Source organism: Tursiops truncatus, chromosome 1 (assembly GCF_011762595.2).
Source record: "Tursiops truncatus isolate mTurTru1 chromosome 1, mTurTru1.mat.Y, whole genome shotgun sequence".
Lineage (NCBI taxonomy): Eukaryota > Metazoa > Chordata > Mammalia > Artiodactyla > Delphinidae > Tursiops > Tursiops truncatus.
Window position 1 is genome coordinate 16,450,593 of NC_047034.1, and position 27,337 is coordinate 16,477,929.

Genomic DNA, 27,337 nt, shown 5'->3' on the forward strand with positions numbered 1-27,337 from the left:
ATTAATTTTTTTTTTAAATTTTATTTGCAACGCAATAGGAACACTGCTCCAAAAGGGAACTATAACTAAATAAAATACCCTTCCCCATCCCCCTCTACCCCTTGTCTTGTCCCTTCGCCCCAAGGTAATAGATCTTTCTTCTAGTGTTTACCTCCATATATTAAATAATATTCATACTGTGTTGTTATCAATATTAGATATTATCTTTTATGGAAGGTAAAGAATTGGCATTCTTAACATTCCTTCGACCCCATACATCTCATACTCGGTCCTTCCAATATAGTATATTCATGTTTTTGGCTAAATCTGTATTCAATGTAAACATTATTCACTGCTAAGCCAAGTAATATATGATAATATTTTCTTTCTTTATTTCCTTACAGTTTTTGTTTTCCTGGAATTAACATTTGCTTTGTTTTATGCACCAAAGGCTTGCTACACTCTTCAAAAGAACTCTTAAACCCTTCTCAGTACTATTTTCTTCATGGTCACCCTGCTACAGTCCAGACTGATTGTTTTTTACCTGCTAGGCACTGTCTATTTTCGACTTTGCTTTATCACTGTCCTGGGAATTCCCTTTGCCTCTTCCCTGTGCAGTAGTCTCTGTTTCTTGGACTAAATGTCTTATTTTCTCTTGGCTTTCTCCCTCATTTTGATGAGGTTACATTTACCAGTAGCTTTCTGGGAACGTATTTGGGTATCCTCATTTTTAATTGATGCATTGGCTAGATATATGTAGTGGGTTGAATGGTGGCCCCCGAAATAAGTCCACGTCCTGATACCTGGAAGCTGTGATGTACCTTACTTGGAAAAAGGGTCTTTGCAGATGTAATTAAGTTAAGGATGTTGAGATGAAGAGATCATACTGAATTATCTGCATGGGCCCTAAGTCCAGTGACAAGTGTCCTTGTAAGAGACACATGGGAGATCTGACAGGCAGAAGCAGAAGGGGCAGTGTCACAGCGGAGGCAGAGGCTGGAGTGACAGCCACGAGTCAGAGTGCCGACAGCCCCCAGGAGCTGGAGGAAGCACAGAAGCGCTTCTCTCCCACAGCCCTCAGGAAGGGGGGCCTGGCCACACTCTCAACTGTGGCATGCTAAATGGCTGTTGTTTTAAGCCACCCACTTGGTGGTAGTGATATTATGGCAGACATGGGAAACTAATGTAGTATAGATGTGTGTGTTAGAAATAATCTTCCCTCAGAGATTTGAAGTTATTGTTTCTTTCTTTCTTTTTTTTTTTTTTTTTTGCCAGTGAGAGGCCCTATGCTGTTTTGATTTCTGGTTCTTTACCCCTTGGAACCTTTGGGCTCGTCTCTGTATCTCTGCTGTTCTGAAACTCTGCAGTGAAATGTGCCGGGCGGCTTGCTCACTCCCTGTGCTGAGCCCGTGGTGGCTCTCTCAACCCAGTGAGAAGTTCACGTTCCTCCCTTCTAGACACGTTGTTTGGTTTCTTGGATTTAATATCTTTGATGATTTTTGTGCCTTTTTTTTTTTCTGTGTTCTCTTTCTGGAATTTCTGCTAATTGGTTGTTAGATCTTCTGGATTGATCCTCTTATTTTCATAACTTTTTTCCCCTCTAATTTTCTCTCTCTCTGGCACCTTTCTGGGGGAAGTTCTTTGATTTCTAGCCCTTAAATTGAGTTTTAAAAATATATGACTTCATATTTTTTAATTTTGAAGAACACTTTTTGTTCCTTTGTTTTATTCTTGGGATCCTATTATTGTTTCACGAATGCACTGTCTGTTCTCTTTGGGGAATTAATTATAGGCATCTTAAATTTGTCTTCTGCTCTGCGTTGTTTTAGTCTCTTCTGAGCTCATTTTTGCTGTTTGCTTTGGCCTCAGTCTTTCCAGTTGGAGGCCTTCCTTAGTACATGGCGATCCTCAGTGTCTACTCATATTTACGAGTAAAGTACTAGAGAATGGATTGAGCATCCCAGCATGAGCCCAGGCTTTACTGGTTGGTGAGCTCAGCTATAGAAGAGTCAAGAGAGTTGGTGCTTTTGTTGGGGAATGTCCAAATGTCAGCTTCTGTAGGACTTTCTTCTGGAACTTTATATCTTTTCTAGAGAAGACTCTTAAGAATCCTCTGCCTATGTATGGGGTAAGAACTTGCTGCCAGTATTCTTGGAGCAGAATGTAGGAATAGTCTTTGGGGCTCCAGCATTCAGTACGTAGACTTATCCAGTACAAGCTCTTTGTGTTAGCCAGTGCTCCAGAGTCCAGGACCTCTCTGGTTTAATATTTTCAGGGAGTAAACTGCTGTCCATGTTAGTGTCAGTCACCTGCCTCCATAAGCTGGCGAGGGGGCCAAGAGGTCTAATAACTGCTGCTTACACGGACTATCAGCCATTCTTCTGTTTTATCACACCCATTACCCCTACCTCCGCCCACTGCCCCCAGTTCCTGAGCATGGATCCACTGTTTGTCACTTAAACATCAGCTTATTTTTTTCTCTGTTAATTGGTTGCTACTACTCTGTCTAGTTTTCATCCCCCCAAAATTTGCTGGCATATTGTGTCTCCTATTGTTTTCCCTTCTGTATTGTTTCCTTGTATGTTTATAACTTTTATACCTTTATTTTAATTTTTGTAGGCTTTCCTGTAAGAATTGGAGATAAATGCATGTCTGGGGGTTAATTGGAAGACCTCCTTTTTATTTTAAAAGCAAAAAGGTTCATCTGTCGTAGCTTCTTATTGCTTTAATGGAATTACTGGTAGTCTTAAGTTGATTATAAAGTATTTCACAAACAATAAACCTTTAAATTTTGACATTTTTAATGTTTTGAAGTGAATTGTTTGAAAAATACATTATAGGCACACTTCCTAAAATTTTAGCCATATAAAGAGGGAAACGTCCACGTGAAGCAGATATATTCACCTCTATTTCTATGGGTTTGCATCTTCTTTGGAAACAATCGTTGTGATTATCTCTCTTCCTTTGAGAGTCTTTAGATATTTAGATTCATGCTCTGGCACATGTGCGTTTAGCATTGTTTCTTAGAAAATAAAGAAGAAAAGAGAGTATATGCTTTTTAAAAAATATGACTAGTCTGTTAATTTTTGTTACGTAATCTGATTGATAGATAACGAGAATTACTAATTCATTTCTTTACAAGTCACGTATCTATGATTTATAACTCTTTTTTAAGGGTGATATGTATTTGTGCACTATACATCTACATTTGACTTACTTCATTTTATGTTTTTATATTTACTGTTTTTGTGAGCTACAACTTCAGCTGTTTAAAGTCTGCTTATTTCATTTAAAACCATGATCTTCTTCAAGGCTTTTGATGCCCAGATTGGAGTACTGTTTGATATGTTCCAAGACTGCCTTTCATATCATTAGCTCTTTATCAAGACATTTTTCCTCCTCTGATCCTGCTGACTTGGATAATGCTGTTGCCCTTAGAAGTTTTTAAATCTTTTTCTTTCCTAATTTTGTTGTAGATAGTCATTATTTCTAGAGCAAAGTACTTGGGAACTCATATGTTAGAAACCCCTCCTTAGGGCAGAAAAGGTGTAATTGCTTTTTAAAGATCATTTTTAGGGAAAGAGATTTCGAAATGACTTACAAGTATTTTAAAAGATGTCACACTGATATATTAAATTACATTTGAGTCACCAATTACTGTACTTTACTCCTTGGAGCTGAGCTTGGGTACTGTGAAGTAAGACAAAAAGTTACTTGATGGGCTTGTTTCAGAAGAAATAACAGCTAATATTTGTAAATCAAAAAAAGCCTTCACTCTAGTGCCTAGGGCAGTTATTATTCTAAGCATTTTTCATCTCTAAAAAAATGAGCTGTTTCTTCAGTTACATATGTATGGTTTATTTTTTTTTCTTAATAAATAATTGTGTATCTCTTTCATCATGTTAAGCCAGGTCATTTGTACAGATGATATACATCACGTTAATAAATGTAAACACATTACACCTTGGCATTCACAAATTTAACACTTTTTTTTTTTGCTTTTTCCTTTTTTAAAAAGTTCCTCATATTGTAAAGCTTATATGCAGAAGTATGTCACTTACTGGTGAGTTCACTACCCAGTATCCACTTTTATGCCCATTGTTTTCTCTATTCCCTATCATATCATGTCACAGTAAATCTTGTTAAATCAATACAGGGGACTTAGTTTATTTTTATTTTATTTATATTTTGTGAGATAGGGCTATGAAATGCAACATTGTTAGTGGAAGTTAGAAAGCCTAAGAAAAGAGTGATTCTTAGCCAAAAAATAAAAATTTGGGGTAAAGTATTGAATGTCAAATTCAGTGGAGGTTGGTTCTTTGAATGAATCAGTCCATCGAATATTTCACATAGAAACGAGAAGAGAAACCATTTGAAAAATTGTTTTAGTACATGTTCCAGGTGGTATAGATGTTAGCTCATGAAATTAGAAAGTTTTAAAGTTGGAAAAATTATGATGTGAGAATGTTCATAGAAAACGTGACTCTCAAGAGGAATGTGCTTTGGAAGAATATAAGAACCTTAGCTTTGATTTTAAAATGTCATGAAGCAAACGTAGTGGTGGCACTAGTTCATCCATTGAACCAACCTAGCCTGTAGGTAAAGGTGCTTTGAGTAACTGAAGAAGCATTTTTCATTGTATAATGGTGAATTCAGATGATAACAGGGAAGGAGGCAGCAGTGAGTGATACTTCTGTTGAAGTGTTTACCTTCAAGCTAAAGAATTTCGTGAAGAAAGTCATAAATTGGAACAAGTGTTCAGTGTTGCTGAAACCAGCCTATACTGAGACAGTCTTTGAAAACACTTAAATGAAATAAGCATCAGAGAACGAAGCCATAATCAGTAGACATTTTCACTAGTAATAATTCAAGGAAAAAAGAGACCGTGCATCTCATTTTTACTTCTTTTCAAGGCACACTTAAGCAGTTGGTTAGGAGGAAAAGAACTGCCAATCTTTGTACTACTGTAAGGGGAAAAAGCCTAAGAGTTTTCCAGTTTTTCACATTCTTTATAATTTTCTTTCTTTTCTCTTTTCTTCTTCCATAGGGGTTGGAATATAGGGTGTTTGCTGACGGGTGGGGAGCTAGTGAGTAAGTTGGGATCAGATTTTTTAGTCTCGTACCTTCAGTTAAGGAATTTGGACTTTATCCTTTAGGCATTTGGGAGCCAGTTGTAATTTTTCATCAGGTAAGTGATGTGATAAGGTTTGATTATTTTTAAGAAAAAGAAGGCTGGAGGATGTAAAGCCAGTGTCAGAAGACCAACCAGTGGGAGGCTATTGTGGTAATCAGAGCAGGAGGGGAGAACTAAAAGGGGGTGAGCTAAGGTTGCATAGGGGTGAGAAGAAAAGAGGAGCCAGATTTGACAGGCAGTTTTGAGGTTGACTGGGTCTGGGACTCACCTGATTCAGAGGGATGAAGGAGAGGGAGGGACTGTGGGTGGGGTGACTGTGCTTGGGAGATTCAGAAATGGTGACAGCTTTCACCAAATCAAGACTGTAAAAGGTGGAACATGTCTGAGAGGTAAAGACTTTTGGAGGCAATGTCTGCTCCAGGTTGTAATGAGAAATGAGACGAATGACAGTAAATCAGGTCAAAAACGTCAAGCGCGGGGCAGAGGCCCTGGGTTAGTGCGGGAAGCCTGACACAAAGGAACAGGCGGCCCGAAGAGCAGTGTGTGTGAAGGCCGCTTAGTGCAGGAGCTCAGGAGTCTGTCTGTCTCTGCAGGGTCCCGAACACAGAGGACAGTTAGTCTGTTTACCCAGTCGGGGAAGGTGAATAGTGTACTTTAGAAATGGAAACATTTCTAGGTTTAAAGAATTAATTGTCACCTATTCGGAGGGAATGCTGTAATCCAGAATCTGTAAATCCCTCCCTTGGACCAAATAAATGCAGCCCTGAATGTACCAGCCACATACCAACATGTGGCAGGGCACGTTGGCTGCTTCCTTGATGTTGACCTTGAGTGAATTTCTTTTTTTTAAGATAAGATTGTATTTAGGGCACTCTGTTTAAGGAAGCAACAAAAACTTACATTTTGTATAAGAAAAGTTTTCACTAGAGATTAGTTTTAATCCTTAAGGGAATAATAGTACCTTCCTTCCCCCATTCAGAACACATACCAGTCTAGAGTGATGTTTTCCCAGTATGTTGAATAATCAAGGTTTTAATAATTAGAGCTGCTAATTTTTTTCCTTACCTTTCAAAGTTGTGATTATTCCTTTTGCTCTTTTCTTGAAAAGTTGACTAAAATTCAGTAAGATTTCTTGGAACTTAAGTGCCTGTTTCCTTAAAGGTGGCACAGAAGCAAAGGTGATGCAATTTAAATCTGTTAAGTCTCTAAGGAGAGCATATTGGCTGCTGTTAGGAGATCATTGACTATATGTTATTAACACTCTTGAAATTACAGACTTTCTGCAGTGTTTTCATTTATTTGAAATTGTCAATATATCAATTTGGGCTTTTGTTAAAACGAAACCGCAATAATAATTTTGTAGTAAGAGAAAGTGCTAGCTAGTTTCTGTTAGAAAGTAATTTCCTTACTGATTGCAGGACAACAAATTTCAATCAAAATCAAGGGGAAAAGTTACTGGAAGAGACTAGGTATTTACTTTTTTCTGATTTTGTGATATGAGTGCTTTAAGTGTCAAGCATAGAGGTAAGTTAGGGGGCTCTGTTTCTCATACATTTCTCATAAATGACAACTATGTGATTTCTTCACAGCTAGGTATTTAGTGGTGGGAATACTTTTGAAATACCTGGCTTCTTTGGTATCTTGGTAACTTAGACCTAGACTCTGAATTGCTGTGTACTTTTAAAATTGTGCATTCCTGTTGATTCATAGACCTACTGAATTCTCCTCCCAAGGGAGAAAGCCTAGGAATGGAGGGACTCCTCACACAGGTCCCTAGGTGGTCCCCCAGCCATTTCCAGGCCTCCGTTTTTAAAAGGAGTTGGGGGTGTGGAAGGCAGGCAAGGGGGTGGAGAAAGATGCTGTCCTTAAGTTGCCCCTACATTGCAGGGCAACACTGTTTTACTCTCACATGAAAGCGGCTCTAACAGGAATGTGTGGAATGCTCACTTTGTAAATAATTCAGCTTAATGTTTGTTTACTGAAAATGCCTAAATAGATTAGAGTTTAGACAAAAGAGAGACTCCAAGTTTGAAGTAAGAATGAGCATGATTGTACACTTTGCTGTTGATGGGAACAGCCTAAAGCCAGTTTCTCTTTGTACTCACTTTTAAAATATGCTGTTTAATTTTAACATAGGGTGGTTTCTGATTTGAACAGCAGTTTTAATCAAAGGGAACGTACGTTTGGCAGTGTGGTAACATACAGCATTTGACATGGGGGAAATATGGGTATAAGTGAAAAATATAATTATGGAGCTGCTGTGGAAATCTTTAGTTACTGTTAAAATAAAAATTAATAGTGGTGCCGTACATCTTCTGGCCTGCTTTGAAGAAATGTTCTATTTGAAGGGGCTGAAGTGGCTGCTTGCATAGGATTTTCATCAGTGAGATTGAGGCTTTTTCTTTCTTTCTTTGATTTTTGTTTTTTAATTTAAATGTCCTGCACAAGATGTGTCTTACACCCATGTGTTTGCACTTATGGTGCATTTTTAAAAATCAAAAGAATTATTTTACACACTGACTAGAGAACCAGACCGCCTGGGTTCAGAATACTTGGTCTGCCGCTAACTGCAGATGGGTTGCTTACCCACACCAAACCTAGGATACTTCTCTGTTTAAGACAGTCATTCTAGGAGTTATAACGACCTCACAGAGATACTGTGAGAGTCAGGTGATTTAGTATACGTAAAGTGCTTAGAATTAGAAAGCTTGGCATCTAGGAAGCACTATATAAATGTTTGCAATAGCATGTCATTAGAATGAGTTTCTTATAGTCAGTTCTTATTTTTTCCTAACAGGTAATAGTTAAAGATGAATCTGAATTTGGAAGCTAGTTTGTAAGGAAACTGTTGTTACTACTGCTGAATTACTGGATCGTCCAAAAATTATCTAATAATTGAATAAAAATTGTGTTTAGATTTGGAAGGTTCTCTCTCATTTAGGTGTGTCTGGCCTAGTAATGCATTCTTCTTACAAAGTAATAAAACTAGATTTTGAGGACCTAGAAATGTGTCCACTTTCTCTTACCCCACACTTCAAGCTGTGGTTGAACTGTAACTTTCTTCCTTAGCAAGGGGGATTTGGTTTCTAAGTGGGTGCTTTCCTACTATTTGAACGTTCTCAACTTTGTGAATAGTGCGCAGAACATTAGAAGATCACAGATGTCCTCAGTCGGGGGCTCTGTGTGTACGTGATGACTCAGGGCATTAGTGGTAGGGACAGGGTAAATGGGCTGGGAGGGGCCTTATTATTGTTTGCTTTGCGCCAGGTACTATGGAAGGTGTTTTTATATAATTATCATTTTAAGAAATACTAGAACTCTCATTTAAAGATGAGAAACCCAAAGTCAGATTAAATGACTTGCCTCAGGACACACTGATAATAATTGACAGACTCGGGGTGAAAACCTAGTCTCTATTGCTCCAGAACTGTCTTTCAGCCATTAGTGCCCGTGTGCTTAAAATAGTGAGGTACTTTTTTAGAAGCAGAACAGAAAACTGTCTCCATTCTCTCACCTAGATGAGCTGGAAAGAAGGGGGGCTGTCTGGCGAGCCCCAGTGTTGCCTGCCCAGACTAGACAGAGAGGTAAGCAAGGCAGCTTGCTGAGTTCTGGGTCTCACCTCCCCTTCACTGGTTATGTAGTAGCACTTGGGGAATGACCCACTTTAAAACCTCATTCCTTAAAACTGGTTAAGGAGGAAGTAAGATAAAATATTATAGTAAAACACTTCAGAATTATGAAACTCATTAGACTCATTTAGAAAATTCTTTGGGGAATTCTCTGGTGGTCCAGTGGTTAGGACTTGGCGCTTTCACTGCTGTGGGCCTGGGTTCAATCCCTGGTCGGGGACCTAAAATCCCGGAAGCCACGCAGTGTGGCCAAAAAAAAAAAAAAAAGAAAGAAAATTCTTTATAAGTTTACTGTTAGAATTGACTTTCTATTCATTTATCAAGGAATTTAAAGTTATTGGATATCATTTAATCATTGTTTGCCTAATAGAAATTTTAGAATCCTTTTTTTTTTCAGTTATTTTATAGAAAATTTTCAAACAGGAAAAACATGTGAAAGACCAGTATTTCTGTCACCTAGTTTCTAAAATTGTTAGCACTTGTCCATGTGTTTATTTTATACCTGTCTGCCTATCCTCTCTCCACCTAGTTTTTGTTTGTTTGGGATGATTATTTGAAGGTAGTCCCTATACTGTCCCAGAGATTCTTTTTTAAAAATTAGGTTTATTGTTGTATGATTCACATACCACAGAATTCAAAGGATTCTTTTATAACTTCGAGAACTGGAATCCAGTCGAGGTTCACACCGAGCATTTGCTTGTATCCTGGTCTCTTTTCTTCTTGACCAGTCCCTTGTCCTCTCCCACCCCACCCCACCTTTTTTTAAGAAGAATATATAAAGAGACAAACCAGTTGTCTTGAAGAATGAATCCAGATTCTGAATTTGCCTGATGGTTTTGTCATGATATCTTTTAACTTGTTCCCCTCTACCCCTTTTTTAGTAGGCTGGAAGTTAGGACTAAAGGTTAGGATTTAGGTTAAACTCTTTTGGCCTATTTCATAGGTGTGATACTTAGATGCTCTGTACTTACTATTGCATCACATCCATATTAGTGATGGTAGTTTTTCATTTGGTTAAAGTGGTAATAAATAGTCCCTTATTAAAAGTGCATTTCCCCCCTACAGTTATAAAGTAATTTCTGGGATGAATAACTTTGGAAGGAGCAAGTACCTTTCTCTATCTTTCCTTTGCCTTTTAGCATCAATTGATGATCCTTGTTTAAAACAGTTATGTCATTGGAGTTTACAGAATGGTGATTTTCTCATTTATTTTTTATTTATTTAATTTTTCTAGGGATGAATTTAATTTCCTAAAGATGGGGGCTAATGTTCCCTTCCCTTTAATTACTGCTTTCTGGAGTGAGGAGTTGGGTTAGCAGTCATCTCCAGTGCTGGCAAGAGAGCCTTCTCTCCCCCCGCCTTTTGTTGTTTTTTGTTTAGTATCATGGACATAAGAATTTTTATTTGTTCAGTATTTTACAAACATTATGCTTTTTGATGCTTAAATTCACAAATGAGGTAATGGGAACCAGTGCAAAGTGGCTCTTGTGCCCTTTTGACATGACCCCATTTTTCTTTGAGTACTTCTTGCCTTCTGGGATAACAAGATGTCCCAGACCAAACCTTGAACTTCCTGTGTCCCAGACTTGGAATCACCCATTTGTACAAGGAACTCTAGTGAGACAATCCATTTATTTTTAAATCTTTTGTTGACTTCACTAGATTGATTGATAGTATGCATATTATCTACCAGATATAACTTAGTTTTGTTTGTATAGCTAGCTTTTCATGGTTTTACAAAGAACTTTTCCATATTTTGAAAAAAAATTTTTCCTTGTTGATACCCCATCTCATAAACTAACTGCAGTGTTGGACTAGCAAGAAGTCTGTACGTTTCATTGCTGCAAAGACCTTGGGGGTTGGGTACTTCAAGAAATTAAGGAGAAGAATGGAGGGATAATAATCACATATTACATTTAAAAGAATGACAAGGAGTTTTGTGTTGGCAAAAGCAGCCATTTATTTATATCAATGACCTTTATGGCTATGTGTGTATGTGATATGTGAGGGAGAGAGTATTTACTATTATCGTCCCTCATATTTCAGAAGAGGAAATAGGTAACATGCTGTCTTAGCCCATTCAAGTTGCTATAATAGATTAACACAGACTAGGTGGCTGAAACAACAGACATTCATTTCTCAAAGTTCTGGAGTCTGGGAGTCCAAGATCAGGGCACTGGCAGATTTGGTGTCTGGTGAGGACCCGCTTCCTGGTTCATAGCCATGTCTTCTTGCTGTGTCCTCACATGGAGGAGGGGCTTATGTATGTTTTTTTTCATTTAAGCTTTTAACAAAGTTGTGATATTAAAACATTGGTGTCTCTTTTCTAGATAAATTCATAGCTCTGCTAATTTGTTTATAAATCTCAATTCTCACTAATGTACTATGTAATGTAGTAGGTATAAGAATAAGGATGTGCTTTAAGAGACTGACTGGCAGAGTGTATTCTAAATATTTCATGATCCTAATTGAGTATGAAAATGTATAGAGCACTTGTGTCAAAAGGCTCCTTGAGATGTTCTGTTTGTCTTTTTAGGCAGTATAGTCAGCTTTTAACAATTCTTAAGAGAATATAAACAATGAAGAAAATCAGGGATGCAGGAATGTTTCCTAAGACTTAATTTTGTGGAGCTAGATGTATATAGATAGCAAGTTAGAACAGAAGAAACCAAATAGAACCACTTTGAACAAGGACGTAAGTGTTAAGTGCATAGTAAAGTGAAGGGCAGCAAATGAAATAAAAGCAAAAAACAGTATAGTGGATGGAAAAAAATGCATCAAAAAAGCTTGTTTTCCAGGAATATTAGGCCTGAATTCTTGGAAAGCCAGGCAGCATTAGGTTTTCTTAGAGAGTTCTGTACATTTAATATGTGCTTGGGCTGTAATTAAAGGTGACATGATTTCAGCATCTTGATCTTTTTTCCTGGGATCTCTTATTAAATGCTTTTCTAGTTTGCTTGGATCTTAGAAATTACCCATCTGAATTTGTAAACTGTACAAGAATCTGGAAACTAAACAAAAAGTTAACAAAAATGAAGCCCAGTGGGCTTGTTGCCTGGAATACCATCCTAGTAAGAGTTAAACAAGCTTGTGAAGGAATAGAGAAGGCAAAAATTGATAAAGGCAAGTAGGAATTGCTTATTAAGAATTCTGTGGGAATCAGAGAAAAGTTTGAGTTTGTTCAGATATGGGATCTTTCATATAAACTTGAATCAGTAGGTTCTTCACTGGAATTCTCGTATATTCTAGATTGAAAATTTTCAGTCCTTTATGATTGAATTTTCAGTTCTTTAGAGGTATGTTAACAATGTCTTGCACAATTAGAAAATCATTTGTGCTCTTATTTAAATTCTAAAGATTTGGGGCTATATTTTACTTCTTTTGATTTCTACCAGAATACATTTTTTAATATAAAGGGATTTCTCATATACCCTTCATTTCAAGGCAGAACTTTTAGATAGGATTTAATATGTCAACCAAAAAAAAAAGAAAAAAAAAAAGAAGCAGGAGTCTGCAAATAAGAAAAGAGTTTATTTGGGGTCTTAAGAATTGCAGTTTGGGAGATGCAGACGATTCGGTTGATCCCAGAAGAGTGTTACAGGGAAGAGAAAGTTTCATCATAAAGATGAAAAGCCATGAGGTTGTTAAAAGGCACCCGACGAGAATTGTGATTGACTCTGACTGAAGTCAGAAAATATTTTTGTCCTTAAGAAATCATGAGTTGTTTTAGGGTAGGGTCCAATAAGTAGATAGGCTATGCTGTCACGAATTTCTGGTAGATGTTCTGGATGGCTTCATCAGGTCAAAGGGTGAGATTCCGTCCAGGCTGAGATGTGCATAAGTCACACTTCTTTAATGGCCCCTTGGCTGTGTTTTAGAGGGCTCTCTTAGCAATACTGACTCCATTTTGATTTTCCTTTCACAAATGTAGGGGAGATTACTAACTACAGCTGTAAATAGCTTACAAAAATTTGCAACAACAAAGGTATTAAGATGAATTTAACCAGTGGTATGAACCTTTTTTAGTTTAGGTGAAAATAAATTAAAATGGAAACAGAACGCTCTTCTTAGGGAAAGCAATGAAATCAGCTATTGCTGATTGCTAAATTTAGATATGATTATAATGTTTATTTTTTTAGGATTTGACTTTAATTTTCCCCCTTCAAAACTGAAATGAGGTTAAGCTCTTAATTATTTGGTATTAGACTAATGAATAATTCCAAACCTCTGTTTTCAGTTTTCTTTTCAATAGCTGCCAGTGTATGTTTGAACCTTGAAATGGAAGCTGATTAACATTTTTAAGGGTTGTCTTCATCTTCAAAATCAACACAGACTGCTTCTGTATGATCTTGATTAAATATTTGTGTAAAACCAGGCCAGTGAGGGTGGGGACTATTTTGTTTCCTTGCGTCATATGGTTTTCATTAAGTTTTTTGCATTTAAGTCAGTTTTATTTTTCAGTTGATGTAGGCACAGAGAGTTGTCTTGTAGGTTGCTTTAGGTCATTGAGTCATTGCTGCCTTGCAGTAACCCTGACAGACCTCATAAGTTGCTAAATTTTTATCAATCCCGTCTTAGATGTCAAGACATCCAGACTTAGGTGTCAAAACAACTTCCATCTGATGGTGGTAAATATCTGTGCCTCACATGTACAGTATGATTAACTGTCTCTTACATTACATTTATACCAAGGTTAAGAAAGGGAAGTACATTTAATTTCTTTCAGGTCTCGGACCTCTATCTAAACTTTCTCATTTGTAGTGTTGTAGTCAGTGGTTAACAATGATTCACATCCAGAACTCTCTTGGTTTTTTATTCCTGTTGTAAACATAATACATCATATTGCCACTACTTCTATTTTACAAATAAAACAAAAACTTTAATTCTCGTGATGTCTTAACATTTAATGAAACCTATCTAGGGATCGCCCTAGGGAAATTTTACCAACAAATGACACATTTGGAATTTGCTTCAAGCTTTCTCCTTTTCTTATATTAATCTCTGATCCACCTTTTCTTTGTGGGTGCTCCAAGCATTTAGGAGGTTTTCTACTTAATGGTTAAGTCATCTTTATGGAAAAGATCCAGTAAGTTGAAATTATGTAAATCTGTTGTATGAGATAATTTGCCCAAGTTTTGACTTTCGTAGAAATTATCTGAAAGTGTATTCAGTTGTTTTCAGTGTACTTTAGTACTCACTCTACTGTGTAATTTTTAGGTTATAACAGATGACTTAGTAATATATTGTGTTCATATTGATTAAGTTGTAGAGCAGTGTAGTATTATGGAAAGAACTTGGGCTTTGGAATCAAATGGATCTGGATTTAAGTATTGACTCAGCTGTTTATTAACTCTGACTTAAATAAGTTGCTTCACTTCTTTGAGCCTTAGTTTCCTTATTAAAGATGAGAAGGATGATGGCAACCTGGCTAGGAAACTTAGGAGAATTAGAAGCAAGGGAATATTATATAAAGTGTCTGGCACATAATAGCTTCATAGTATAATTCTTTTTTTCATTGAATAAGTTAGAAAGGAAAGCAGAATCATTATGGTTAATAAAACCAGAAAGGTTTCTTGGGGGAGATTTTTTTAGGAAGATGTTGGAGGAGGCTTGTAAAACTTGGGGATTTGTGGAAATGATTGAAGAATAGTTGGTTTTCTCCTTGTTGTCCTATTTTTTCCTTTTTAAATTAATTTTTACTTAGGCATATAGTTTAAAAGACCACATTTTGCCAAAAAGTTCATGATCAAATAAAGCAGTTTTCTGCACCATTCTGTCTACTCTGCACGGCTCTGACCCCAGGGCAACCTGGGCAACCAGGACAGCTGGCTCCTGTGGCTAGTTCTGCTGGCACTTACACATCTCATATTCCCAGCTATCACAGAGCCAGATCTTTTGATTTGTCAATTTGAGGTGTTACCTGTTGGCTTTCTCTTATTGTAGGCAAATATTTCATTCCTCTTACACATTCTGTTTCCTCCCGGATGTCCTTTCAATATAGTTAGTTTATAATTTTTTGCTAATTCAGTGTTCAGCATATATTATTATGCCTGTACAAGTATTATTTACAGCTGAAGATTGTAATATTCCTTACTTATGTTTCCTTTCTATTTGTTTTTCCTGAAATGAATAATTGCCTTGATTTTCATATTTAATGTCCACAATTTATTTAGTTTTTCAAAATGAAATTACCTCAGGTAATGTATCTATTATAAAAACTTTATTGGAGACATTCTCTCCTAGAATCCTCTATTTTCCTTTTTCTGGGTTGATTGCTCCCTTGGGCCGCTTCACAGTTGTCATCCTGGGACGTAAATTTCTTCTGATCCTTGGAATGTCTGCTGGATTGGATTCCCTATTTCCTGGATCTCGTATCTTCTTCTTTCTTGGTTTACTCCCACTGTTTCGGTAAAGCATACCCTCTAGGGGTTTTGTCCAGTTAAAATGATGGGACTGTGGCAGTTGGCTGGTGATGACAGCTCTCAGCAGCCTTTCCTGAGGTCACTGCTGCAAGCTTTCCTCCCTGCCTGACTAGTCACCGTGCTGGAGTCTCCATTCAGTCTCATCCTGGACATGCCCTTCTCTTTCCTGCATTGGATGTCCTTATTTTTTTCTTTCCTGTGTCTTTCTCTTCTTGATTTACTCCACCTTTTTGTGGAGGGCATTCTCAGTAGTTTCTCGAGAAAGGCTTAATTGGAAGTAAAGTTTTGGGTACCTCATGTGTCTGAAAGTGCCTCTATTCTGTCCTCACACTTGAATAACAGTGTATCTGGGTATTAAATGTTCAATTGGAAATTCTTTTCTTTTAGCATTTGGAAAGCATTCATCTATTGCTTTTTTGCTTCCAGTGGTGCTGTAGGAAAATCTGAATCTTATTCTGATTCCTGATCATCTGTATGTATGTGATTTATTTGTTTGCTTTCTGGCAGCTTATAGCGCATTCTTTTAGCACCCCTTTGTTCTGAAATTGTACATGGTGTCCTTGATGTGGCTCAATTTTTCTTTAGTGTTTTGGACTTTCAGGAGGGCTCCTTTCACTCTGGAAATGTGTGTCCTTCACTTTCGGGAAATTTTCTTGAAGTAGTTCATCAATTTTCCTCCTCTCCATTTTTGCATATCTCTGTCTGTAGACCTGTTATTTGTATGTTAAACCTCTTGGACTGGTTCTCCAATTATCTTACTTTTTCTTCTGTTTTCCATCACATTTTTCTTTTTACTCTTTTTTGCGTGGTTTCCTTAACTTTATCTTCTCACCCTTATAATAATTTTTTTATTTCTGCCATCGTGTTTTAAATTTCAAGCTCTTTGTTATTCTCTTAATGTTTATTTTAAAATAGTAACTGTTCTCTCTTTGTGGATGCAATATAATCTTCTAACTCTTCAAGGATATTAATGGTATTTTCCCCTAAATTTTCTTTATTTGAATAGTTTCTTTTTTTTTTTTAAAGAAATAAGTGAAAAAGCTCAATTCCCACTCTTCTCCAGTGATCATATCAGGAGGATTATGAGAAATACTATTAATATGGACTATGCCCCAGGCACTAAAAACCAAACCACACCCAGGCAGTATTGTCCTGTCATGCATTTTGTCCTAGCAGAAACATCTTGTTTTCCCCAGAGCTTCTTGTTTTTGTAAAAGACACTAAAAGCAACTGACTAAAGTTTATCTAGTATATTCTCTTTTTAATTTAATTTAATTTATTTTTTAAACAGCAGATTCTTATTAGTTATCTATTTTATACATATTAGTGTGTATATGTCAGTTGCAATCTCCCAATTCATCCCACCACCACTCCTCCCCCCGCCGCCACTTTCCCCCCTTGCTGTCCATACGTTTGTTCCCTACATCTGTGTCTCAATTTCTGCCCTGCAAACCAGTTCATCTGTACCATTTTTCTAGGTTCCACATATATGCATTAATATACGATATTTGTTTTTCTCTTTCTGACTTAACTTCACTCTATATGACAGACTCTAGATCCATCCACATCTCCACAAATGACTCAATTTCGTTCCTTTTTATGGCTGAGTAATATTCCATTGTATATATGTACCACATCTTCTTTATCCATTCGTCTGTCGGTGGGCGTTTAGCTTGCTTCCATGACTTGGCTATTGTAAATAGTGCTGCAATGAACATTGGGGTGCATGTGTCTTTTTGAATTATGGTTTTCTCTGGGTATATGCCCAGTAGTGGGATTACTGGGTCATATGGTAGTTCTATTTTTAGTTTTTTAAGGAACCTCCATACTGTTCTCCATAGTAGCTGTATCAATTACATTCCCACCAACAGTGCAAGAGGGTTCCCTTTTCTCCACACCCTCTCCAACATTTGTTGTTTGTAGATTTTCTGTGGATGCCCATTCTAACTGGTGTGAGGTGATACCTCATGGTAGTTTTGATTTGCATTTCTCTAATAATTAGTGATGTTGAGCAGCTTTTCATGTGCTTCTTGGCCATCTGTATGTCTTCTTTGGAGAAATGTCTATTTAGGTCCTTTTTTGGAGTGGGTTGTTTGTTTTCTTAATACTGAGCTGCATGAGCTGTTTATATATTTTGGAGATTAATCCTTTGTCCATTGATTCCTTTGCAAATATTTTCTCCCATTCTGAGGGTTGTCTTTTCGTCTTGTTTGTAGTTTCCTTTGCTTTGCAAAAGCTTTTAAGTTTCATTAGGTCCCATTTGTTTATTTTTGTTTTTATTTCCATTACTCTAGGAGGTGGATCAAAAAAGATCTTTCTGTGATTTATATCAAAGAGTGTTCTTCCTATGTTTTCCTCTAAGAGTTTTATAGTGTCTGGTCTTACATTTAGGTCTCTGATCCATTTTGAGTTTATTTTTGTGTATGGTGTTAGGGAGTGTTCTAATTTCATTCTTTTACATGTAGCTGTCCAGTTTTCCCTGCACCACTTATTGAAGAGACTGTCTTTTCTCCATTGAATATCCTTGCCTCCTTTGTCATAGATTAGTTGACGATAGGTGCGTGGGTTTATCTCTGGGCTTTCTATCCTGTTCCATTGATCTATATTTCTGTTTTTGTGCCAGTACCATACTGTCTTGATTACTGTAGCTTTGTAGTATAGTCTGAAGTCAGGGAGTCTGATTCCTCCAGCTCTGTTTTTTTCCCTCAAGACTGCTGTGGCTATTTGGGATCTTTTGTGTCTCCAAACAAGTTTTAAGATTTTTTGTTCTAGTTCTGTAAAAAATGCCATTGGTAATTTGATAGGGATTGCACTGAATCTGTAGATTGCTTTGGGTAGTAAGTCATTTTCACAATATTGATTCTTCCAATCCAAGAACATGGTATATCTCTCCATCTGTTTGTATCATCCTTAATTTCTTTCATCAGTGTCTTATAGTTTTCTGAGTACAGGTCTTTTACCTCCTTAGATAGGTTTATTCCTAGGTATTTTATTCTTTATGTTGCAATGGTAAATGGGATTGTTTCCTTAATTTCTGTTTCTGATCTTTTGTTGTTAGTGTATAGGAATGCAAGAGATTTCTGTGCATTAATTTTGTATCCTGCAACTTTACCAAATTCATTGATTAGCTCTAGTAGTTTTCTGGTGGCCTCTTTAGGATTCTCTATGTATAGTATCATGTCATCTGCAAACAGTGACAGTTTTACTTCTTCTTTTCCCATTTGTATTCCTTTTATTTCTTTTTCTTCTATGATTGCTGTGGCTAGGACTTCCAAAGCTATGTTGAATAATAGTGGTGAGAGTGGACATCCTTGTCTTGTTCCTGATCTTAGAGGAAATGCTTTCAGTTTTTCACCATTGAGAATGATGTTTGCTATGGGTTTGTCGTATATGGCCTTTATTATGTTGAGGTAGGTTCCCTCTATGCTCACTTTCTGGAGAGTTTTTATCATAAATGGGTGTTGAATTTTGTCAAAAACTTTTTCTGCATCTATTGAGATGATCATATGGGTTTTTTTTCAATTTCTTAATATGGTTATCACATTGATTGATTTGCATATATTGAAGATTCCTTGCATCCCTGGGATAAATCCAACTTGATCATGGTGTATGATCCTTTTAATGTGTTGTTGGATTCTGTTTGCTAGTATTTTGTTGAGGATTTTTGTATCTATCTTCATCAGTGATATTGGTCTGTAATTTTCTCTTTTTATAGTATCTTTGTCTAGTTGTGGTATCAGGGTGATGGTGGCCTCATAGAATGAGTTTGGGAGTGTTCCTTCCTCTGCAATTTTTTGGAAGAGCTTGAGAAGGATGGATGTTAGCTCTTCTCTAAATATTTGATGGAATTCACCTGTGAAGCCATGTGGTCCTGGACTTTGGTTTGTTGGAAGATTTTTAATCACAGTTTCAATTTCACTACTTGTGATTGGTCTGTTCATATATTCTATTTCTTCCTTGTTCAGTTTTGGAAGGTTATACCTTTCTAAAAGTTTGTCCATTTCTTCCAGGTTGTCCATTTTATTGGCATAGAGTTGCTTGTAGTAGTCTCTTAGGATGCTTTGCATTTCTGCGGTATCTGTTGTAACTTCTCCTTTTTCATTTCTAATTTTATTGATTTGAGTCCTCTCCCTCTTTTTCTTGATGAGTCTGGCTAATGGTTTATCGATTTTGTTTATCTTTCCAAAGAACCAGCTTTTAGTTTTATCGATTTTTGCTATTGTCTTCTTTGTTTCTGTTTCATTTATTTCTGCTCTTGTCTTTATGATTTCTTTCCCTCTACTGACTTTGGGTTTTGTTTGTTGTTCTTTCTCTAGTTCCTTTAGGTGTAAGGTTAGGTTGTTTATTTGAGATGTTTGTTGTTTCTTGAGGTAGGATTGTATTGCTGTAAACTTCCCTCTTAGAACTTCCTTTGCTGCAATCCCATAGGTTTTGGTTCATCACGTTTTCATTTTCATTTGTCTCTAGGTACTTTTTGGTTTCCTCTTTGATTTCATCAGTGATTTCTTGGTTATTTAGTAACGTATTGTTTAGCCTCCATGTGTTTGTGTTTTTTACATTTTTTTCCCTGTAATTGATTTCTAATCACATAGCATTGTGGTCAGAAAAGATGCTTGATATGATTTCAATTTTCTTAAATTTCCTGAGACTTGATTTGTGACCCAAGCAAGATGTGATCTATCCTGGAGAATGTTCTGTGTGCACTTGAGAAGAAAGTGTAATCTGCTGTTTTTGTATGGAATGTCCTATAAATATCAATTAAGTCCATCCTGCTTAATGTATCATTTAAAGCTTGTGTTTCCTTATTTATTTTCATTTTGGATGATCTGTCCATTGGTGTAAGTGAGGTGTTAAAGTCCCCCACTATTACTGTGTTACTGTCAATTTCCTCTTTTATAGCTGTTAGCAGTTGCCTTATGTATTGAGGTGCTCCTATGTTGGGTGCATATATATGTATAATTGTTATGTCTTCTTCTTGGATTGATCCCTTGATCATTATGTAGTGTCCTTTCCTTGTCTCTTGTAACATTCTTTATTTTAAAGTCTATTTTATCTGGTATGAGTATTGCTACTCCAGCTTTCTTTTGATTTCCATTTGCATGGAATACCTTTTTCCATCCCCTCACTTTCAGTCTGTATGTGTCCCTAGGTCTGAAGTGGGTCTGTCATAGACAGCATATATATGGGTCTTGTTTTTGTATCCATTCAGCGAGCCTGTGTCTTCTGGTTGGAGTATTTAATCCATTCACGTTTAAGGTAATTATCGATATGTATGCTCCTATTACCATTTTCTTAATTGCTTTGGGTTTGTTTTTGTAGGTCCTTTTCTTCTGTTGTGTTTCCCATTTAGAGAAGTTCCTTTAGCATTTGTTGTAGAGCTGGTTTGGTGGTGCTGAATTCTCTTAGCTTTTGCTTGTCTGTAAAGCTTTTGACTTCTCCATTGAATCTGAATGAGATGCTTGTCAGGTAGAGTAATCTTGGTTGTAGGTTCTTCCCTTTCATCACTTTAAATATGTCATGCCACTCCCTTCTGGCTTGTAGGGTTTCTGCTGAGAAATCAGCTGTTAACCTTATGGGAGATCCCTTGTATGTTATTTGTCGTTTTCCCCTTGCTGCTTTCAATAATTTTTCTTTGTCTTTAATTTTTGCCAATTTGATTACTGTGTGTCTCGGCATGTTTCTCCTTGGATTTATCTTGTATGGGAGTCTCTGCGCTTCCTGGACTTGGGTGGCTATTTCCTTTCCCATGCTAGGGAAGTTTTTGACTATAATCTCTTCAGATATTTTCTCTGGTCCTTTCTCTCTCTATTCTCCTTCTGGGACCCCTATAATGTGAATGTTGTTGAGTTTAATGTTGTCCCAGAGGTCTCTTAGGCTGTTTTCAATTCTTTTCATTCTTTTTTCTCTATTCTGTTCCACAACAGTGAATTCCACCATTCTGTCTTCCAGGTCACTTATCTGTTCTTCTGCCTCAGTTATTCTGCTGTTGATTCCTTCTAGTGTATTTTTCATTTCAGTTATTGTATTGTTCATCTCTGTTTATTTTTTAATTCTTCTGGGTCTTTGTTAAACATTTCTTGCATCTTCTCGATCTTTGCCTCCATTGTTTTTCTGAGGTCCTGGATCGTCTTCACTATCATTATTCTGAATTCTTTTTCAGGAAGGTTGCCTATCTGCACTTCATTTAGTTGTTTTTCTGGGTTTTTATCTTGTTCCTTCATCTGGTACATAGCCCTCTGCCTTTTCATCTTGTCTGTCTTTCTGTGAACGTGGTTTTTGTTCCACAGGCTGCAGGATTGTAGTTCTTCTTGCTTCTGCTGTCTGCCTGAATAGTTTCTTTTTCCTGCAATTTGCTTTTTATTTTTCATTTATTTATTGAATTTTATTTATTTTTTATACAGCAGGTTCTTATTAATTATCTGTTTTATACATATTAGTGTATATATGTCAATCCAGTCTCCCAAGCAAGTTGCTTTTTAAATGCTTGTGTTTATGTTATTCTCTGTCTTCTTTCTGATAAACCTTAGTTGTCTGTTCATGACTAGAACAAATAATCCTAAAAAGGTTACTGGAAACTCTGAGTATGTGGATATTGTCCACATGACATGTGAGCTTTAATGTAGGCTTCTCTCTATGGGTTATTTGTTATTAACTGGTCAGATTTTCTAGAGTATTCCTGATCTCCTGCCTGGAGAAAAAAGATCTGCTGACCAGCATTTTGGGAGCCCAATGTGAGAAGAAGGCTGGGACTCATTGTTGGAGGTGGTGTGTGTGTGTGTGTGTGTGTGTGTGTGTGTGTGTGTGTGTGTGTGTGTGTAACCTAATCCCTTGGTTTTGGTACTGCACCTGTGCCTTCATCTGTGCTAGCTCATAACCTCTCCAGGGGTTAAGCCTCAAATGTTCTGCCAGGGGAGTGTGGAGGGGGGAACGGATCTAGAGACCTGATTGTTTCTTAAGATAACTGTCACCCAATTCTCTTTATTTTGGTTCCTCTGTTCTTACCCTCACTTCCAGAAGTACCCAGAACTGCCCGTTTCTAACTTTTGGGTTTTTTCCCCTGAACATTCTGCCGTGTGATTTGGGTTAGCTGTCAGCCTGACAGTCGCAGTTGTAGGATTCACCTTCCTTGGCTTTGCCAAGACAGTTGCCTCCAGTCCATCTGCTTCCACCGTCTAAAACTTTGTGGCTGTTTTTCTCTTTGGATCTTGTCCTAGTGGATTATGTCTTTAAAACAACAGTCACTTTTCCTTTGTTGCTTAAGCTGTGCAGTTGAGCAGGACTAGTTGTCTGTGTTCAAACAGCCGCCTTCACACGGATCCCCTGCCTTCTTTCTTGCTGCATATTTCTTCAGCACGTGGAGGCATTAGAAGTTAAAGGGTCATCTTGAGAGATGTTTTTTTTCTTGAGCTGCCGTCTTGAGAGATACTATAGAAAATACCTGGTTTTAAACTATATTAACCTACACTTGTTAGTACTAAATTTTGTGTTGTCAGTTTTTTTCTCCATATTGTTGCTTTGTGGTATAAAAATGCCACTGTAATGAAGCTTGAATGGTGGCAGTCTGTCAAGCATCCAGTGCTGTGTCTGCATTGGATTCCAAAATCTGAAATCTTTTCTCTCTCAGCCGTAAAGTGTACTTAGTCTTACAGCAGTGAAAGAAAACTGTCTCTAAGAAATATTTGTCCTTTCATTTGGTGGTTCTCAGGCTTTAGTGAGCATCAGAAGCGCTGGTTGGCTTATTAAAACCGATTAAACCAGAGTTTCTGATTCAGTAGGTCCGGAACAGGGCCCAGGTTTTGGGGGTTGTTTTTTTTTTTAATGTTTCTGTGTTTATGGGCCTGAGATTGTGAATTCCTAACAAGTGATGCTGATGCTGGTGTGAGGGCCACACTTTGAGACTGACTGAAGCAGACTGTATGAGTGCTTGAAAACCAGAACGCCACCACCAAGACCCTCCAGTAAAGCTTTACTTCATTATTTTCCAGTTGGACAATTGAGAAGAGCTTTGAATTTATGCTATGATCGCTCTCTTTGCCTAAAACATACGTTTACTTGATCGTCTTGATCGAGACAGTAGGTCTAACCATTTAAATTAATGAATCCTTTCCTTTGGTCCACTGTTATTCCTTTCTTTCTTTCTGAACTGCCTGTTTGAGATTTTGTCCTCGTCTCCCCTTCTTCCTTCCCTTGTTTCTTGTGGTGCCTGCAACTCTGTGATGCGGCAGAAGTTGGCTGTCAGGGTGAGCTCTCATGTAGAAGCAAGTCTGCATTGAGGTCGGTCACGTGGGGTCTGCCTGCTCTGGGTCGGTAACGTGTTCATAGCATGTTGGGTGTAGTTATTTAAACATGGAGCCTTACCATTAAGGTTGTGCATACTCGCATGTAAACACAAACATTAATGTCAGGCTGTCTTTACTAGTTAGTAATTTGTGTATGCCTATACCAGGAAGCATACACTTTTTAGAATTTAATTGAAAACTTTGAATAATTAATTTGGCAGGAGAAGTGTTACAGTTATTGGTTCTAAGTGGATCTCTGTTCATTGGGAGCAACTGTCTCTTTTAAGTAAGGTGAAGAGATTGGCAAAGAAAACTTCAGTTGAATCAGGGAAAATGGCCTTTTATCCAGTTAGGTAGTTTAATCTGACAGAAGCAGAAATCGTTTTTAGGAATGTAGGTTTGACACTGTAGAGATGAGGGATGGGGAGGTGTTAGCATCCTCTGTGAGCAGCGTTATAAATTGCCTTTCTACTTCATTACTCTCTATCAGTGTGGCGTGAAAACCATTGGAACTGTTTTACTGTTGGGTTTAACCTAGCACAGATATTTTTGTTTCTTTATGCTGGTTAAATTATAGTACAAAGTGCACTGTTTGATTCACTAAGTCATTTCTGCAAATCTTTGGTCACATTTATATGCTGTCCAGTCTTTGGGTTCTACTGAGGGACAAGCCCTGAGGAGTAAGCCAATAGGAGATTTTTCCTGTTTGTAATAGTGTCCTTTTTTTTTTTTTAATGGTATGACTGTTTCAGGGCTATATTTTTTAAAATAAAAGATAGCTTCAGCAGAATTAGATAAGTAATCTCTTAACCCAGTTAAGAGATCTTTTCCCTTAATAATTGCTTTTTATATGATTAATGGCTCCCATAAGGTAACAGTATTTTCTAACCAAATGGGTTCCCGTATATTTAGAGAGATTTTTCCCACATTGTGTATTTCTGTGAATGGCATGAGTAGAAAAGCACAGACTGTTAGCTCCATGAAGACAGGGACTTTGTTTTGTTCATCACTCTGTTTCTAACACTGAGAAAGGTATTTGATATGCAGTTCTCAGTAAATATTTGTGGAATGAAGGACAGAAACCAGTTTAGAGTTCAGCATCCTGCATTACCTAATTAATGCCACAAGGTGGTACTGTTGTAGCATGAAATAAGAGGCTGTAATTCTTAGCCTCTCTTACATAGTTTTATATAAATCCTATGAATAAACAAAATGAATTGACTACCTATTATGTTTATTGCCTGTTTCAGATATTTATGGTTTTAGCATGTGATTAGTCTTTTGAGTCTATGATTTGGCCAGGCAGTGAGATTATAACCTAAATAAAGAACATTTGGTTCAATTTTTTTTTTTTTTTGAAATTTGGAGTGAGTTTTATTAATTAATTTATTATTTTTGCTGTGTTGGGTCTTCGTTTCTGTGCGAGGGCTTTCTCTAGTTGCGGAGAGCGGGGGCCACTCACTATCGCGGCCTCTCTTGTTGCGGAGCACAGGCTCCAGACACGCAGGCTCAGTAGTTGTGGCTCACGGGCCCAGTTGCTCCGTGGCATGTGGGATCCTCCCAGACCAGGGCTCAAACCCGTGTCCCCTGCATTAACAGGCAGATTCTCAACCACTGCGCCACCAGGGAAGCCCTGGTTCAAATTTTTATCAAATGTTAAATGAGATAGCATCTATTAAAACCTAGCACAGTATCAGGTTAGTTTCATTTTCTCGCCTTTAATTTATTTTGGGTTAAAAACCTTTGTTAAATTTTTCTTTGTGTTAAAATAATTTGCCAAACATTTTCTAATAAGTTATCACTGAATGTTAAACGATATTTTGTAAGTCTGCTTTGATTGTCAGAAGATTTTAAAAATTGATACCAAACCTAGATTTTACTGTATTATACCCCCCACTGCAAAAAAAAAAAAAGTTTAATTCTGCTCCATGGTTCTTTTATAAGGCTGAAATATTTTAACATAGTACTACATATTTGTGCATATATGATCATAATGTATAAATAAAGTCAGTCTATAATTTGTCTTGATTTCACTCCTATTATAAAAGTGTTGACAGGTTTGTTTTATAGCTTGGAATTTTAAAATTTCCTTATGATGAAATTGACTTCTGAATATTTTGATTGTATAATTTTCCACAGACTGAAGCAAAATCAGAAGAGGGCCCAGGATGGGCTATCCTACGTGATAATTTCATGATGGGAGCATCCATGAAAGACTGGGACAAAGGAAGTGATGGACCAGATGACAACAGACCGGGGTCTGGAAGTGACTCTGACACATAAAGCTATATAAGAAACACAGTTTCCATTTTATTTTTCCTAGAAAAATACTCGTGCTCTGAAAGTTGGGGAATTATAAAGATACCATTTGTAAGAGAGCCAAAAGACTTTCACTGTTATCAACTTTGGTGTTTCTCTTTTTCATGTAAACTTGGTTAAAATGATATTTCAAACCTTGTATAATTTTAAGCATTGTTCTTTAGAACGTTCGTAGAAAGAAATATTTCTACTTGAGATATGCATTTTGCCAAGTTCATTATAGGTTTACCTGTTGCTTTTGGATATTGGTGTTTTATTTAAGTATCACCAAGGGTTGTAGAAATGCAATATCAATTCATAATTAAAATGAACTCCTTGAAGTTAATATTTTTCAGCCTCTAACTTACAGACCTATATATGTATATTTTTTGTGGGGAAGGGTTGGTGTGTTTTTTTTGGTGAGCTATTGAGAAAAACTATGTAGCAAATTTTTAAATTATAGCATTTCTGATTTGGGGTGATGATTTTATTTTTAGACACTCTGGCAATTATGATTTAAGAAACATCAAATTTCTACTTTTATATTATTTCCTTTTATATGCTAAGTAATATATATAAATAATGGCTTAGATTTATTTTAAGTGTTAGGTTATTTTTGTATGAGAGATTTACTGAGGTGGAAATTCTCATATTTAACTTATGCAATGAGGCATAATTTCTTAGGAAGCATATTTGACATGTTCTCGTTTCTCTTATTTTCCCTAAATATTTGAGTTAGCTTAAATTCTTTTTTTATGGACTGGCTGACCAGTGAAATGGTAGTTAGACAACAGATAGTCTGCATCAGATACTGCATCTGATCTGAGACTTGATTTCTTATAGTTGTCTTAAAGATTATTAAATTGGATGACTTTCAGAATCTAGGTGTTAAACAAAAAGAGAAGAGAAAGCAGGGCTATTTAATATCATTCCAAAATTTCTGTGAAACTGGGCCTAAGATGCAAACTTTGTAGGGGAATTATTTAATAAAAGTGATCTGTTCTTTTTTAAAAGGGTCCATCCCTTACTCCATCTTTCCATAGTAAAAATAGTTCCCTCCTACTACCAAATTGCACATGCTTGCATCTGTTATATATCGAAGGATAATCCTCCCCTCAAAACTGTGCTAGAGCAGAGACGTTTATATTTGCAAACCCATTTGGGTGTTACAAGTATTATGTAACCAAAGTTAAATTAGTCCATGGCCTGGTATTTGTTATCCTAAAGGAAGGTATACATCTAAGATATCAAATGATTAAACCAGCAGAGCTCAAAGTACATTTTTGTATGTATCCAAACTTTTGAAATTTAGTGTCTTCTTAAATTATAGAACTGCTATTTTGTCAGTGTAATATAAGTAAATGTGAACAACTAGTCCTCAGTAGTAACATGAGCATGCTAAACATCTCAGTATAACTTAACACAGATAAATATTTCAATACAACCTTACACGTAGATAATTTTGAGAAACAAATTTGCAGCACCTAAAAACTTTTATCTTCTCAGAATTAAAGATTTTACTTTTTTTTTCCTGCTATTATTCTGTTTCTGAATCATATTAAAGCTTTGCAAAATTTCTTCTGAACAGGACATCAG

At 36.8% G+C, this 27,337-nt stretch overlaps 1 protein-coding gene across 1 annotated transcript in view; it reads left to right on the forward strand.

Moving 5' to 3' along the window:
* Positions 1 to 26,087, forward strand: part of RRP15 (ribosomal RNA processing 15 homolog) — a 46,810-nt gene extending 20,723 nt beyond the window's left edge. Inside the window, exon 5 of the mRNA XM_019920547.3 lies at positions 25,583 to 26,087. Coding sequence (XP_019776106.1) covers positions 25,583 to 25,726 — 144 coding nt within the window. The 3' untranslated portion in view covers positions 25,727 to 26,087. The remainder of the gene's footprint in view (positions 1 to 25,582) is intronic.
* Positions 26,088 to 27,337: the final 1,250 nt, after the last annotated feature.